At 38.7% G+C, this 15,755-nt stretch overlaps 1 protein-coding gene across 2 annotated transcripts in view; it reads left to right on the forward strand.

The window, feature by feature from the left end:
- JAG2 (jagged canonical Notch ligand 2) overlaps positions 1-15,755 on the forward strand; it is a 100,483-nt gene that overhangs the window by 49,636 nt on the left and 35,092 nt on the right. For both annotated transcript variants that reach the window (XM_067554946.1, XM_067554945.1), the window contains exons 6-10: positions 9,762-9,892; positions 10,314-10,433; positions 13,232-13,345; positions 14,682-14,795; positions 15,425-15,538. In XM_067554946.1, coding sequence (XP_067411047.1) covers positions 9,762-9,892; positions 10,314-10,433; positions 13,232-13,345; positions 14,682-14,795; positions 15,425-15,538 — 593 coding nt within the window. The remainder of the gene's footprint in view (positions 1-9,761; positions 9,893-10,313; positions 10,434-13,231; positions 13,346-14,681; positions 14,796-15,424; positions 15,539-15,755) is intronic.

Consider the following 15,755-nt stretch of genomic DNA (forward strand, 5'->3'; position numbering starts at 1 on the left):
ATTAAGAATATGTAATGTGAAAATATTTTTAGTATATATTGTAAAATATTGATATCTGCCATTTTTGCTGCGTATTAAACAGCTCCATTTCTGAGGGGGGAAAGAAAACTTGCCCATACAAAACCAACAAAATTATTTTAATATGTTGTCATTTGTTGGTTAGAACTACCAAACACCACATTAAGATGTTTGAAATTAACTACAGTTTTTACAGTTTAAGTTACGTTGCAGTATTTCTAGAATTGTGCAAAAACTGACATTCCCATTTTGGATACCATTGTTACACCTCTCCTACAGGCATATAGCACCACTTGACAGCTCCTCTTCTAAATGTACATAAAATAAGCCTTCCAGTGGTATGGGGGGAGGGGTGTGTGTGGGGGGATGTCATTAAACTCCAAATTTTGGAGAATTGCCACACACCTACAAGTGTTGTTGCCAAGCCATAGACGTTGGTTAGCAAGTAGAGAGACTGGTAGAATCTCCTAAGGTATCAAAGAAGATCTACTATACGCTGTTTCCCCCCCCCCCCCCAAAAAAAAAAAAAAAAAAAAGCCCTGCATGTCCGTCAAAGAAATATTGGACTGATCAATAGAAGTTAATACTATGACACTAAAGCTTCCATTAATGCAGTGAGTCTTGCTAGAAATGATGTGTTACTGATTGCACAAGCCCAACCTCACAGCTGATACTTAATACCTTGTTCTTGCATGCCATGGTAGAGATCACTGTACATTAGAAAGGAACACTTTGACTAAATAGTAGAATTTTTCTGTAGAAAGGTGGAGAATTGAAGTATAAACAAGGCTTGCAGGCTCGACCTTTTGTTATTTACAGCCATGCAAGGAAGGCTGTTTAGATGTACTTGGGATAATTGTGTTTGGAGCTATCGAATTATAATCTAAATTCCTTCTTTGTATTTTTGTATTATTGCCACCCTCATTTAACAGGTAAAAACAATGACTGCTTTCTAATTCTAAGGGAAAATAAAAAATGGAAGGACGGCGAAGGGGTGTGAGAGGTGTGGAAGTCTACTGGTGCCAGTAATCTGGCTCATAAACTGATCTGCCTTATTCTCAAACTTCACAATTGGTTTTATATGCAGAAAAGTTGCATAATCTGTTTTCACCTTTGATGTAGTGTGAGGATTCAAATACCAGCTTTTTACTGAAATAATTTTTTTGCCTTTTTACTCTGGATATCAAGTAATTCAAAGTGATTCCTTGGACTAAGTGCTCCTGTAGAGGAAGACCTTAGAACCTTAGCAGTTTGATGCAGCCATTTAGCCAGTAAATAAGGAATCCTCAGTTCTGCCTTTTGGCAGCAGCATCATGACTGGCATCCTTAAATCTGGTGGAAAGCTTCCATGCCTCTCTGATCTTTAAATCCAGGTCTTCATTTTAACCTACTTTGGGACCCCTGTAGAAAGCCCGTGTAAAAAGTTATCTTGAGAATGGTCTGCCGTCTCTTGTGGTTGTGGGTGGGGAAGAGGATTTTTCAGATTTTGTTTCCTTCTTGTCTTGAGAGGAGAGCTATTATGCTGGTACCTTATTCTAGAATAAGTCAGCATGGAGTTGAGTAATTTTAAGGTATTTTACAAAGTATAACGTATGCAGGAATTCTACTTATTAAGGAATATGCTGTGCTTCAGAAATGGTTTTCCTCTTGTTCATTTTACTTCAGAGTCAGTTCAGAAGAAGCAACAATGGGAAAAACTTGTTCGGATGACAGGCAAAATGACATTAGTGAGATCAAACCAATTGCTCTTGTATAGACTGGAATCAACTGTTAAAAACTGTCTGATAAAATAGCTAGATTTGAGGCCCCTAGTCTGTCTTAAAAACTGGATTTTTCTTAGGTTGCAGACCAAGTTGCATTGTTGATCAGTGACTTCATAGTACCTTGAGCTGATTCACATCAAAGACCATTGCAGAGAAGTTGTGGTGGTGTGAGCAATTTTTGTTTTCTTATATGGTGTGGGTATGATTTGGGTTTTTAGATACGGTTTGAACAACAGCAATCACAGATCGTCATACATACTAAACTGTATTTTTTCTGCTACACAGCAATGTGTGAACTTTGGTATAACAGTTATTCGTTGAAGTAACCTTATTCAGAGTAATTGGGCCCTGCACACCACAGTGAGTCCAGATTACCATAGATATGGGGGTACCCAAAGGCTATCTGAGTCTTTTGGTACCACTCTCAATAAATTGTCAGTACATTTAATCACTTAATTTCTCATTTCCTCATGATCCACTTTGGCATGTGTTTGGAGAAGTTCCAGATATGTTTAGCATCCAAACTACATTGTTCCTACCTTGCCAGGATGGTAGTGTTGTGAATAAAGTCTGTGTGTACTTTCCTTTTGTTTTGATTTACTTTAAGCTTTTACAGAGAATCTTGCTTAGAAAACAAAATTTAAAAGGGCCAAGTCTCAGTGTTCAACATGTTATGGAATTAAAATTTAATCTGCAGAGAGCTATGGTAGATGTACACAGGGCCCAAGCATAATTTTTTTGGGCCCAGTACAAACTTGTAACACGGGCCCCCTTTCACCCACATACCCATGGGGATTGCAGCCTGGGCCAGGGCCTCCAGGCCCCGGTAAAGTGTACCCCCTCTTCCCCCCCCCCCATGTGAGGGCCCTAGATGTACATCACGCATCTTTTCTTTTCTTTGCTTTTTTTTTTTTTTTTTTTAAATGCATTTCTAAGAGATAAATAAAAACATGTCTTATGGAGGATGTTTAGACTAAGTCAAATGGACTGGGAAATTAGTTTTTGGACAGCATTGTCCTTTGGGGTGGCGTCAGTACCCGAGGTACACTTGCTCCTCATATCCAAGGGCAGATGGGCCCAATCTTCCCTCATTTCCTTCTTACTGCCTCTGATTGCAAGAGGGAACCCTTGGCGTTGTCCACTGCTCTTTGCACACTATGCAATTTAAATCCTCTCTCTGTGTACATATCTATATAGATAGTACTAGTGTAAATAGTACAGTTGTGGTTAGTGTAGATTTAGGATGAGTTGTTTAAAGGCTGTTGGCTAATACAAACAAACAAAAAACTGTTAGGGACTTCCCTAACACAGGGGTTTAGAACCAATGACTGAAACAAAGGCTCTGTTCAGACTGACGGCGGCAAAATCGCCATCACCAGATTGATTGATCAGGAAGTCGACTGAGTAAGTCCACCCCCTCAAGTAGCGTAGCGCTGAGTGTTCCTGTCGGCTCAGCTCAGTGAGAACAGCACGCAGAAGGGAAGCAGATCAGTCGGTCAGTTACGCAAACTACTCTGCTTAGTTTGCGTAACTCCCGTCGACTGCCGCCGAATCGCGCATTAAGTGTGAACCAGCCCAAAGTTCCCAGGCTTCCAGACTTTCCCCTCTAATGTGGTTACCCTGCTGAATGATGGGCACTCAAGATGCCTTTTTTCTGTTTTGGTGAAGGGCATATTCCTGATAGGTGTTCAGTTTGGCATTTTTTCTTGAAAAGAACTCAGGCCTCCCTCACCTTCTGACTTAAGCCTTTTTCTCATGGAGTAGTCAATGCGTGCTTCAGATCTGGAGGGGGAAAAGCCTCAAACCTGAGCAGATTTCATTAACTGAGCACTTCTCATTGAGCTAGAACAATAACAGGACTTAAAATCTGGATCCCCCACGCAGTGTTTTCTAATAACTAGACCATGTTGTCTCCTAATATATAATAATTGAACTCTTAAATTAAGCAGAGTCTTTATACCTATTTTAAGTAAATAACTAATATGTGGCTATTGTTCTGGCCTATGCAACACCATCCTGTGTAAGTCAGAAAATTTAGTCATTTTTTTTTTCCATTTGACTAGACTTTTTTTACCCACTGAATGATGCATTTTGCTTCTGTCATTAGTGTTACTGGATCTGCTTTGTTTTCCTGTCATGAGTGTTTTGGCTAACGTTTCTAACTGAAGTCTAAGTGCAGGAGGAGTTTTATTATTTGTCAGGAAGGCTCTGGGTGGGCGGGGGGGGGGGGAGTACACGTAAGTAACAGCACACAGTTGTGATCTTTACTCCCTAAATCCTGCAAAACAGAAGCAAAGAAGTAAAGTTCTTTTGTTTAAAGATTTACATTTTCTGTTAAAATTCCCTCATGTAGGTGTTCTCTTTAGAATTTTTATTTTAGGCTCAAGTATTTCAGTTCAGTCTTTGGAAGTGCATTAGGTTCCTTCTGCTTCTTTGAAATGCTTTGACCAAAAGAATGGTAGGAGCCTGATATTCCACAGCTGGCCAGGACACACAGGAGTGGGATACTGATGTATAACTGTAGTGCAGAAGCCCCTGTTAGTGCGGATATAATTAAAGAATCCTGTGTAATGTATTGAGTTTTATCTGTCTATGGAAGTGTGGTCTGCAAATTGGCATAAATCAGTCCCCCAAACAGAAGTTTTTTCTTTGTTTTGTTTTGGGGAATGTGTGTGTGCATGTATTTAAGCCATTTAATTCTATGTTACCCTTTCTTAAAAAGATAGACTAGTAAAGTGAAATGGTGGGATTCAAGATCACTAGATTCAGCCTGCTTCCAGTTAATGTCTTTTAGAGACAATTAGCCTTTAAGAGGGGCTTTACCTCTGTGTATAAAATACCTTTTTTCTCATCTTTGTTTTGCAAATTGATAATATTGATTTGTTACCATCAGGACTTGAAATATTTAGCCAAACATGAACCTTACTAGCCAAACGTAGATACAAAATATTAATTGGGTTCCCCAAAGAAGTCCATATGAAATTCCAAGCCCAGCTTCTTTCATTTGTTAAGATTCCTGTCAGGATTCTATCCCTGGATCCTATGCATGGACTCTGACTTATGTCACAGCCCAACATATAAAACCCTCCACTGTCTTCTGGAAGGAAAGAGCTCTCAAAATTAAGATGTCCCTCTTTGTAAGTCAGTTTCACTGCTCTGGTCATGCAGACCGGAAAAAGAGCACTGTGGGACTTGAAAGCTTGTGTCTCTTGCCAACAGAAGTTAGTCCAATAAAAGATCATATCTCACCCACATGGTCTGTCTGGTCACAACTGTTTGTTTGTTTTGTTCAATCTTGGACCAAAGGTGTGTCAGTGGCTTACTAACTTCTACATACGGGTCATAAATGAGGAGACGTTATCACGCACTTGGCATCGAGCAATGATTATTGCCATTCTTAAGCCTGGCAAGGACCCCTACAACATGTTGAGTTACTGTCCAATATCCTTGCTATCAGCGTCTTTGTGTTTGAGCATTTGATCCTCCAATGATTTGCTCCGGATTTGGATGATGTCTTTCAGGTTGAGCAGGCAGGTTTCAGGAAAGGACGCAGCACTTGTGGTCAAGCTCTGGCCTTGTTCACCTTTATCAAAAACTGTTTTCAACAAAATCTAAAGACAGGAGCTGTCTTCTTGGATTTGACTGCCACCTATGACACCGTTTGGCACAGAGGCCTTTAGTTTAAACTCTCTCTAATTGCACCGTGTTGGGTGGTCGAAGTAGTAGAGCTTTCTCCAAAACAGGTGGTTTAGAGTACACATAGGCAACTGTCAGATCAATGGCCTTCCTCAAGGCTCAGTTTCTTTCACCAATGCTGTTCAATGCCTACATCAGCAGTCTACCAGCTACACTCTCATACAAGTTTATCTATGCTGAGGACATCTGATGTAGCTACTAAGCTTAGTCCTTCTCAGAAATGGACAAGGTTTTGGATGATGATCTGAAGCTCATGGCAGATTATTGTAGTTGATGGCCGAGCTTTTCCAAGATTGTTTCTAGTGTATTTTATCTGCATAATGCAAGCACAATCTAAGAGTTAAATGTTCTTTGGTAAATACTCCTCTTCTACAAAATGATCATTCTAAAAATTGGGTCTTAACTTTGTATAGTCTTAACACTTTTAAAACTATTCTACTTGTAGTAGAATATCAAAACTCCAATTGAACCATATCTCAGCCACATTGTCACCAGTATATTGTCTTTTAATGCATTTTCTTCTTGGATTTTTTGCTACTGTTTCTGAACTCAATTTGGGGCTCTAGTGAGTATCAGACAGTATTTCTTATTGAGTCTTGTGAGATATCTTGACCTTGTGTCAGCTGTTTGAGTGCATTAAGGCTGTGTAGCATTTCTGCAAAAGTCAGACCGTCATTTACCTATTTCATGCCACGCTTACTAGCAATGTGAACAAGTATTTTATACAAACCTAAATCTATTGATACAATTCATGCTAATATAGCTGAAAATAACTATACACATTAATCCACTGCATAATTATTTCCTTTGGTTACCTTTATTTAGTATGTGAAATTTGATGCCTCTACACATTTTGCTAGTACTGTTATTTAAAATAGCCTACTTCAGCCTTAACTTAGGTTGTAGGTTTCCATTATTACCAATTCCTCTGTAGTCTAAAGAAAATGTAGACCTCTTTCATTTGCTTTTGAAAGAAGCTAAGCTAGGTTTATAGAAATATTCATCTTTTTTTTATAAATTTGGGGAGAGAGGGTTTATTTAAAATTACTAAAGATCATTCCTATATTTGCTTGTTGCATTCCCTTTTGTGATTGATGTCTTAATCTTGACCTAGAGGGCCTATCTGGTCTGAGACCTGATATGTACGCTTCAACCTTCCCACAGGAAAGCATTGAACTATAACAATCTATTTATGGTAACTTCCTTTGTACTGTTAGTAACCCAGAAAAAGTTGAGATTAAGCCATCTCTGATTTACTTTTGCATAGCCATGGTCACAAAGTTAGTGTGAGTAAAATTGGCAGAAAAGGGAGAAAGGGACAAGAAATTAACCCCAGTCGATTTTGGATTTTCTGAACATAGGCTGTCATACATGGGGATTCCACTTTAAATAGCAAAAAATGGTTTACAATATTCATAATCGGATTCAAAATTAATTTTAAGATTATGGAAACTTCAAGTATGCTTTTCCATTCCTAATGAGAAAAATTTAATCTAGTCCACAGTTGGCTGCGTAAACAGCTTCTCTTTGGGCTTTGTTTACTGGAGTGGCCAGGACTAGAATAGATTAATTCCATTTTTTCTAAGTGTAACTCCATTCCGTCCCAAACATTTGTTTTTATTGTGATGAACTGAAGTTCTTTACCTTAGTGCTTTGACGTGATTTTCTCATAAGCTTCAAAACAAGTTGAACAAGTTTTTTTTCTTCTTTTTAATCACATTTTGCTGTAGGAATGAGCAGAGATCCATGTAAACATTTATCTTTCAAGAAGGAAGTGGAATTAAAGCTGTTCTAGCACCTGCTAATGTAGGATGCGACCAGACTTCCTGTTTGAGAGGAAATCCTAATTTACTCTTCCTTGTAAACTGAAGACTGATCAGTTTACCACATAGTAACCTTTTGACTTGTAAATATTGTGTTCCTTTGGTTGGACTCCTGGTAGCTTGTAGAAGTGATTTCCCTAGAGTATAATGGTAATTCAACTTTAACTGTAAACTTTGTTTCCGGTATATGTCATGAACAAGCTGTAACCCTTTCTTGCCAAATAAGCATTTTTTGTGTTCTAGTAAAGGCAAAACAGCTTTTAAATTCCATTTTTTCAAAAGATAATTTACATTGCCCTCTCCATGCTCCTAAAGCACAATTATTATTTTAAGACAAATTTCTTAACCAACTAATTATTCTGCTTTGCTGATGCATAAGCTTTTCAGTTTCTCGTAGCCCATATAAACAGCAGTTATAGAAAGACACTTTCTTGTCATAGTCATTTGACATGCCACATATGTCAGTAGGTATCTCTGGATTAAAATGGACTTTCTGTTGGCAATAATGAACCAAGTTACAGAAGCTGAAGTGTGTGTTGAGAATGTACTTAAATACCAGAATTGTATTGCCACAATTTAAAACATCAAAGAAATTATACATTTTTTACCATAAGTAGATATCTTAGCACTGGAAATTGCTGTACTCTGTGAGTATGTAATTAGTACTGTCTAGAGGAAAGAGAATGAATAGCAAAATAAAATAAATATAATCAGAAAGCTAGTTCATACTAAAAATTCAATGTATTAACACAGCAGGAGAGGGCTGCTGTCCTGTAGAGCTTATATATTCTGGCAACCCTTGTTCATCTGACTCTTTTTTAATTATCTGAATAAACTGTGTACCCTGAAATGTGTAGATAACTGAGTTTGTACTATGTTAATCCCCACAACTTGTATGTAATTGCAACCTAAAGTAGTATCAGAGCAATCTCCAGCACCATCACTGCCACAGTATAGTTTTAAAGTTTACCAATGAGACTATAAACATATGTGGGTACATGAAAAAAGCTACCTTTGTTTATAACTCAATAAAGAAGAGCAGAAATTCAGAGCTTTCAGCATGGAGTAGTTTGTGTAAATACTGTCCTCTGTGTTAATACTATCAGGCTGCCAACATATGGTCTCAGGAACCATAGCTCCTTATTAAACAGACTAATATTTTATTTCCCAGTGAAAAAGGATTCCCTATTGGATTTCCCTCTTCCACTCACACAAAATGGCTACAAATGTTAGTTCCATTCTTTTACTGCATTCCAAAGGGGTACTGATAATGTGACACTGACATTCGTATGAAAAATGTAGCTTTGTTGCTAATGCTCCTCCTTCACAGAGCATGTAGGGATTATATCTGTACAATGTTGTCTAACAAACAGATTTTTCTAATGAGGCTTTCTGTGACTATAGTGAAGCATATTTAATAGCCGTTTCAACCAACGACCAGATATAAATAGTTGTCGAATAGGCTTGTATTGAAAGATTTATATACTCTTTAAAAAAGACCATCTGAGGTAGGGAAGGAATTCTTGCTGGTTTTGTTGATGGCAATTTAAGATAGTACACCTGCTCTCTTTAATGCTATAGTTATTCCGAGAGTTTCCTTCTGATTTAAAGCCATAACTTCTGGATGGAGGCTTACGCTTTAGACACAACTTTCCTATAGAGCACACAGGTATGGTCGCTAACAGAATTCTGGGCCTTAGTAGTATAGGTCTGCATTGTTACAAACAGCCTCATCTGAAGAGAAAGGTCTTTGAAGAAACCTGGTAACAAAACATTAAACTGTTTTTAATTACTTTAATTTTTATGTATTTCTCAAATGTTCATTACTTCATTTTGTCTGTTCCAAGTAAAGAGGGCACTAGATTAAGCTGCTAAAGAACAGTGGGAACATAACAGGCTAAATCTGCAGAAAGAGTTCTTAAAATAACTCCAATAAAATTGACAAGACAGCTGCATCTTTGATCACCCCCCCAGGTCTTGAAATAAGTGTAGTACTCTAGAACAAATTAGCTAATCTCTTCCCAGCAATCTTCACAGAACAAAAATATGATGTGTGCCTCTTTGTCCACTAAAAGAACTTTTAGTCTTCATTTCAAATAATATAATAGTTTATGCAATCCATCTTTTTACACTGCTGTGAGGCATGATAATTTCTAACTGTGTAAGGGTTGGATCTCTTGTGAAGGAACGAGTATGTACATGAGCATACTGTTTAGAATAGGTTACTGTGATACTCTAGGGGTCTGCTTTCTTTGTTCCTAGTGAGTTATAGCAAAGGCGTTCTAGGTGTTGACTAGTTTAAGAGTGGTGTGCAAGTTCTAAAAGAAAAGAAAATAACACTTCAATATTCTGTTACATTTAGCATTCATTATTTAAACAAATGGCGTGTTCAACATGTAACACTCTGAATACCTGTACCGCAGATAATTAAGCTCATTTAACATGTTCACTTATATCTTAGGTGTCATTATGGTTGGCAAGGACAGTTGTGTGATGAGTGTGTCCGCTACCCAGGCTGTGCTCATGGGAGCTGCAAAGAACCATGGCAGTGTAATTGTGAAACCAACTGGGGAGGTCTGCTGTGTAACAAAGGTACTTAACATTAATTTACAGGAAAAATTAATAAAATTGCCTGATTAACTGGTAATTTGCACATTGCAAAAACAATTAATAATTATCTGAGCACATCTGTCACTAATCCTTTTGTGGCAAATGGCTGCTTAAACATCATAAGGATAAAGAGTTTAAGGCAAGCGGCTTGGAGTGATGTTTTTTACCCTCTTACTGATACAGTTGTCTGTTGTCCATCCTTTCCTATTCCACGGAGAGCAATGGGATGACAGGCTCGCTAGTGATTGACTTGAAGTCAAAATGGATTAAGGGGGAGGTAGGGCATATTATTCAAGCCAAGAAGGTGATGTGTGCCTGTAGTCCCTTGAATGTGAACTAAAACAGTAACTTTGGGATTTATGTTACACCTGTCAACTGGCATTTTCTTTTCTTCTCTGTCCAGATTTAAACTACTGTGGAAATCACCACCCATGCTTGAATGGCGGAACCTGTATGAACACCGAACCAGACGAATATCACTGTGCTTGCCCAGATGGTTACTCTGGAAAGAACTGTGAAATTGGTACTGATGACCATTGTGTGCATCTACTTGAATTTGAAGCTATGTTATTCAGTTGTAGAGGGGAGCGGAAGCTGAGCACTGTGGATGGTGCTCTAAGCAGCCTGCTGGTTTTCTTGCAGGGAAACCATCTCCCCATCCAACCTACATATGGAGAGAGGAAGGAATTATTTCTATTTAAAGCTGCCTTGACTTCCAAGAGGAGTCATCGTAAGAGTTCCCTTTCAAAATCCCATTTTTGTCTCCTTTCTGGGAAACTGGCAGAAGATTTCTCCACCTACCTGCAAATTTAGGTCCTTGGAGGGAAGGGTACAGATGCTGCTGCTGATGCTTCCCAGCTTCCTGCTTTCTTCCTTCTTAAACGGCCTGATCCAAAGAGTACTGAGGACAATGGAAAGTCTTCCACTGACTGCAGTGGAGATTGGATCAGGCCCAGTGTGTCATCTTTCTTCCTTTTTTTGTTTTTTTTTCCCTTGCACTGCCTCCCCTTGCCCCTTCCTCCTCCCCCAATATTAAACTGTCCCATATTATTCTGGGAAGGGGATTCAGGTGTAACTTTTTCTACTATACTCTCTCCCTATCTTCCACCTGTGCACATACATACCTGGATCACTTCAAGGTGCTACAGGCTTTTGTGAAAGTCATTGCTAGCTCTGACCCCTCCAGTAAAGTAGAAGTCTACCTGGGCTGGTATTCTGTGATAGAAGAAAAGGAAGGAGAGCACTTTTAAAAGTAATTTTAAAAAAATATTTGAAAGTCCAAAGTTGGCCAGTTATTTGCCTACACCCTCACACTGAAGAAAAGAAACGACACTTTAAATACTCTCTTCCCACAAAGGACCCAATTCAACAACATTAAACAGTTTAGAAAGTGGGCTCAAGCCCTGCTATGGAATATTCTTGAGAATAGTAGAGAGTCAAATGTTAGGTACAAAGGTATGTCCATAATGAGCATAGAAGAAAAGTTTTCGAGCATAATTCTAGTGCAACCTCTCTTCTAGCCTCCCTGACGTCAGCCTAGCCAGCTCTGAGCCTACCCATTGCACCACTCTGAAAATGGCTTCCTCTCCAACAGTTTCATAGCCAGGCTATATTTCCCTTTACTTTCTTCCTTGACTTCTTGGCTGTTCATGTTTGACTGTACTCATGGTCAGATGATCTTTGAATCTTCTGTCTACATCTCGTCTTTTGACCTTGTCATTGCCCCCTGCACTCTTATCCATGCCCATTTTAATTATTGGTCTGTCACTCTGCTCACTGTGAGCTCCTCAGACCACTCTGTAGACCTCTTCTCTTTTGTTGCCGAATACCGTAATTCCATCAAATCCCTTCAAAAATCTCATTCACTTCAGCTTTTGTTCCACTGCTAACTTCCAGTCTTTACCATTGGAAATCCCCGTTGCCACACCAGCATCTAATCTCAATAAATTGGTAACTTCTTAAATGTTGCTCATCCAAATTATCAAAATCTGGTGTTCATGTTCGTGAATCATCACTGCTGGTGGGGGGTAGGGGGGAACAGTGTTCCTGCTCTGTCCCCTGAGTGCTTTTCCTTCTTCCTTTTCTCTCTCCCACTTACCTATTGATCTTGATGCATTGTGTTATCTGTGGACATTAGACTGTAAACTTACCAGAACATATCCCTTGTTTAATTTCTCATATCGTGCCATGTGATCCAGTAATGCTACATAAATAGTAAATCTTGCCTATACCTCTAGCGAGCCAAGTTTGTAGCACCAATCTGGATAAGATGGACAACAATATAATATTTTCTTCACTTTGTTAGTGTTGTGGGGGAACTTTCTAGTTCTCTTGAAAAAAAGGAAGATGAGGGCTGAAAATGCATGTGGCTCCTAATGCCATGGGTTTTTAGCTATAATTACTACAGATTAAGGGCTAGAATGCTTGTTGATAAAATAGATTGGTTTACTAAGATATTGTAGTGTTAAATCACTTATATTTCCCCATGACTGTCTGGTGCCCAGGTAGAATGAAATTAAATAGTGAACTGGGTAATCTCCCTGTGGGTTAAAGTCAAAAATCCATTTGTGAGTGGAAAATGGGAAACTTTCCCTGATAAATAAGCACTTAAATCATCCAGAGTCTAACCTGATTTTAAAACAACAGGTTCTGTTAGTGAAAAACCTTCCAAAAATAATCCCGTGCATTGCTGTCTTGAGTTTGCAGCCGCCCTATATCATAGATTCCAAGGCCGGAAGGGAGCACAGTGATCGTCTAGTCCGACCTGTATGTCACCGGCCATAGAACTTCCCCAAAATAATTCCCAAGAAACAGTAGCAAAGTGAAATTACTCTGTAAAGGGGACCCTTCTCACTTGAACTGTTGCTATTCATCTTGAGGAAGTTAATAGTATGAGTATGAGTGGAGGAAGGCACTGGAGTAGTTCAGAAGTGAAAGCTCCAAAAGCAGAGGCTGTGGAGAAAGTGGGAGGGAGAAATAGGTTAGTGGAGACACCTCCAAGTGTCTGGAGGTTCTGAGACATTAGGTGATCTCCCTTTTGCTTCCTAACAGTTACAGAAGTTGAGAGGCTGATATGAAATATAGTGCCTCTGAGCAGGGTTCAGATTCAGTCCCCGACAGGAATCTAGCACCTTTCCCATCTCAGCAGGTAAGGATGGGACAGCCTGAGCTTCCCATCTGTGCAGGCATCCTCACTTTTTATGTTGCCTCTGGCTACTGAATTAGTTCTGACTAGAAGGTGTCCAATTAAAATAATTTTAGATCCTGGTTGAGGTGTACTGTGTAATCATTCTGTTTAGGAAGACTTTCTTTTCTCTTTAGCTGAGCATGCTTGTGTATCAAATCCCTGTGCTAATGGTGGAAGCTGCTATGAAATTTCATCGGGTTTCAAATGCCATTGTCCATCAGGGTGGAGCGGACCAACATGTGCTGTTGGTAGGTACAAATAAGCTGATTTTAGCATATTGGGTTTGAAGGATTGTTACACATCTGGCTGAATAAGCCTGCTATGTGGCAAAGTAGGTAACATGCCATACCAGTTGATTTTTTGTTTAGTAGTTGTGTATTCCAAACCGTTTATCATGTATGTCTATGGTATTGTTCTTGAGTTACTTAGAAAAACAGGAAGGCATTGAAAGAAGCAGCTGTGTTTGCACTATAGGACTAAAAGTTAACGAAAGTATAACTAAGGCCACATCTGCACTACAAACTTACATCAGTATAACTGTTGCTCAGTGGTGGGAAAAATCCACACTCCTGATTGATGTAGTTATACTGACCTAACCCCCAGTGTAGACAGCACTATTCATCAGGAGAGCTTCTCCTGTCAACACAGCTACTGCCTCTTGCAGACGCATCTTCACTAAAGTGCTATAGCAGCCCAGCTCACCACTGTCCGTGGAGATGAGCCCCAAGTCTATCTACCTGCTTTATGTAATGTAATGTATGTATGTTATGCCCCAAGTTTCCTTTGCACCTAAATAAACTCATAAAATCTATTGCAATGCAGGAAGATTAAAGTATTTCTCTTCAAACTGCTTAACTCATAATTTATATGTAAATACTTAGAACTGAGTACAGTGTGGGTTGCTAATTAGTGATGTGTTAACTCCCTAACCACACAGGAGCACCGCTTAAACTAGCTTAAGAGCAGAGTATGTCTGTCATTGCTGACTTCATATTAGCAATCTTAAAGAACGACCTTTTTACTTGGAATATGTGGAAGCTAACCAATTTATGGTGGGTAGAATATGCTAGTACAGCTGCCTTGGGGAATATTTGGGTTGATTTGCTTTAACTGAAGGAATACCTAAACTTAATCTATGCTAGTAGATTCAGTGAATCTTCTTGCTTTAAGTGGGCAGAGACCTTCCTAAAATTTTTGGAATCCTAAATTTATAAACAGTGGCGTACACAGCACTATACAGTGGGAGAACTGTGTTAAATAAATGGCAGGCTTCAGGCTCCAAATAGATTTTAGTTTTATTGGGACATATTGGGAAAATACAGAACAGTATATTACCAAAAAAAAAAAAAAAAAAAATTCACTGTATGTCACAATATTGAGGTGTCATAGATCACAAATAGAAAGTCCTGAAACTTTTTTCACCTTTCGGTTAAATAAAAACATAGGTTGAGATTTTCTAGGCAGTGCAGAGGATTTTCTCACACCACTTGCTTAAGATGTGTTGCTAAATCCCCTACTCCTCTTTGAAAGATCTACATCTGTACTTTCCAAAAGTTTTATAGAGACTACCTTTTCATTTTACAGATATTGACGAATGCGAGTCTAACCCTTGTGCTCGTGGAGGGACCTGCGTTGATCGTGTTAATGGCTTTGAGTGTATATGTCCACAACAGTGGATTGGAGCAACCTGTCAGCTTGGTAATTAATTATTTTTTATGGCTCTTGGCGACAGTTCCACACTTCACTCTTACTCATTGGGTTTTTTTAAAAGGATTTTTTGTATTTAGCTCTATTATGTCAGGATAGATATTTCAGTGAACTTGTAAGATATGGGTCTTTTACTCTTGGTGTCTTGGTTCTGCTTAATAGTTTTGGAAACAAAACTGGATATAAAAAGCAAACACTAGTACCTGTAAGCATCTGAGCCCAGACCTACATACAATTGTAACAGATCTTAGAGGATGCCTGTTTACTTTTCTGCTTCAAAATAAAATAGTGGTGATGGTAGCTCCTGCTTAATTGTGGCAATGGCTGATTAATAATTAGCATGGGAGTAATTTACTTATGGAAGCAAGAGAGGGCTTTGCCCTAACTAACAATATCTGTGAGATTTGTCTAAGGGGAAGATGGTGTTTCTTTTTCTTGCGTGTAAGTGATTGTGCATTGAAAAGTTAGAATATAGAGACTGTTTTAGTGGTATACATAAGTAAAATTCTACAGTTTCTTGTAACTGATGCTTGGATTGCATGGAGGCTTTGCTTGGTGCAAGAAACATCTGTTTCTGGGTTTGTTCTTTATTCTCTGCTTTCTTTTATCTTGTTTCACAGATGCTAATGAGTGTGAGGGGAAACCCTGTCTTAATGCTTACTCTTGCAAAAATCTCATTGGTGGATATTACTGTGACTGCATTCCAGGATGGAAAGGAGTAAATTGTCATATCAGTTAGTATTTCTTCTTTTAGTATATATATTGGCCCTGGGATAACTTGCTCTTTAAAAAAGAATTGTACCTCATATAATGGTAGTAGCATACAGTAGAACCTCAGTGTTACGAACACCTTGGGAATGGAGGTTGTTTGTAACTCTGAAATGTTTGTGATACTGAACAAAACGTTATGGTTGTTCTTTCAAAAGTTTACAACTGAATATTGACTTAATA

The sequence above is a fragment of the Emydura macquarii genome, unplaced genomic scaffold, assembly GCF_026122565.2.
Source record: "Emydura macquarii macquarii isolate MOO-44397 ecotype Brisbane River unplaced genomic scaffold, CSIRO-AGI_Emac_v2 contig_1551, whole genome shotgun sequence".
Taxonomy (NCBI): Eukaryota; Metazoa; Chordata; order Testudines; family Chelidae; genus Emydura; species Emydura macquarii.